At 50.2% G+C, this 1,509-nt stretch overlaps 1 protein-coding gene across 1 annotated transcript; it reads left to right on the top strand.

Annotated features, from left to right (window-relative positions):
• The first annotated feature begins 320 nt into the window (after positions 1 to 320).
• Positions 321 to 1,304, top strand: LOC117310707 (eosinophil cationic protein-like). Its single transcript, XM_033850395.2, has 2 exons — positions 321 to 467; positions 688 to 1,304. Exon 2 carries the CDS (start codon positions 693 to 695, stop codon positions 1,158 to 1,160), a length of 468 nt encoding a protein of 155 aa, XP_033706286.1. The 5' UTR covers positions 321 to 467; positions 688 to 692; the 3' UTR covers positions 1,161 to 1,304.
• The last annotated feature ends 205 nt before the right edge of the window (positions 1,305 to 1,509 follow it).

Genomic DNA, 1,509 nt, shown 5'->3' with positions numbered 1-1,509 from the left:
CCCGTGCACCGCAACGAAGAGTAGCCCCTGCTCGCTGCAACTAGAGAAAGCCCGCACACAGCAACAATGACCCAACGCAGCCAAATAAATAAATAAAAATAAAAAATCTATGGCCATTCTGCAGCCAGTGATATTTTTCATTTAGGAAATCAGACCCAGTGGCAGAGCTCTGTCCTGCACAGGATGCCTGGAATTAGATTTGTTACAACAGAAGCAGCAGTGGTTCATCCCTGGGTATGCACTGATCAGCAAATGATAAAACAAAGGGCTCATTGCATAAGTGGACCATGTCCTAATCTGTGCGTTTCTTCATGTCCTAGATTCAGAACCCTCCTTGTTCTGCTAGCCCCACCCACAGGGGCTGCTCTATATCTCCAGACCCAAGAACTGGGGGGATACCAGCTGCCCCTGAGCGCCAGGCCCACCAGCTGGATCTGTTCTCACAGGAGCCACAGCAGAGATACTGGGTAAGACAATGAGCCCCAGAGCTGGAACAGGAGAGACAGCAATGAAGCAGCAACTGGGGGAGCGGTGAGCTGAAGTTAGTGCCCAGGACACATGACAGACTTTGGGGAGCGGAGGGGAAAGGAGCTAGAATCACAGTGACAGCAGGGGGCCTGCAGGGTGAGTGAGGAGGGAGTGTGTTATTTGTGGGCCGGGATACAGAAGATACCCTTCTTTTCACAGGAAACATGGTTCCAAGACAGCAGAATGCCCAGCTTCCTCTCTTTTTGCTGCTGGGGCTCTTGGGAGTGGTGATCTCACTCCACGCCCAATTAACCCCGGCTCAGAGGTTTCAGATTCAGCACCTAAATATGGCCCACCGTCGATGCGATGATGCAATGCGGGTGGTTAACCGTTACAGAAGGGCATGCAAAGGTGAAAATACTTTTCTCCACACAACGTTTGCTGCCGTAGCTCGTGTTTGTCACACCAGAAATGTAACCTGCCCTAGATCACGCAGGACGAATTGTCATAGAAGCCCACATCGAGTGCTTGTAACCTACTGCAACCTCAGAAGAAAGGCAAACGATTATAGGAACTGCCGTTATAGACAGAGAAGTAATCGGAAGATCTACATCATTGCGTGTGGAAACAGATTACCACAGGACAATGCCAGGTACCCCCTGGTTCCAGTTCACTTGGATGGCATCGTCTAAACTCTGGGCCAAAACTTTGGGCCATGCTCATTTGCCAAGCGCCACAGTCCTGTCCCACCATCCACCCCAGAGATCAGCATCAGTCCTCATCTCACCAGCCTCCAGGTCCCTTTAAGCTTTGCTCAGCTGAAGCTCCTTGTGCACGCACAGTAAACTTTACAGAATTACCTACAAGGCTCCATGTGTCTGTTTGTGCTCTTCTGTCATGTAGTTACATTCTCGTCTAGAGGCTTTTCCCCTTCTTCTAATCTGAGATTTGTGGGAAATCGACGTGAGGATAAGAGGCTCCTTGTGTCATGAAGTTGTGCAGACTTTTCCTTCTCTCTGCTTTAGGCCAGGAAGCTGCGGC

This window comes from Tursiops truncatus, unplaced genomic scaffold, assembly GCF_011762595.2.
Source record: "Tursiops truncatus isolate mTurTru1 unplaced genomic scaffold, mTurTru1.mat.Y mat_scaffold_132_arrow_ctg1, whole genome shotgun sequence".
NCBI classification, from domain to species: Eukaryota; Metazoa; Chordata; class Mammalia; order Artiodactyla; family Delphinidae; genus Tursiops; species Tursiops truncatus.
This window is presented reverse-complemented; position numbering and strand designations above follow the sequence as displayed.

Excerpts from the sequence above, each read along its gene's own strand:
- LOC117310707 (XM_033850395.2), top strand. The coding sequence starts at position 693 with ATGGTTCCAAGACAGCAGAATGCCCAGCTTCCTCTCTTTTTGCTGCTG.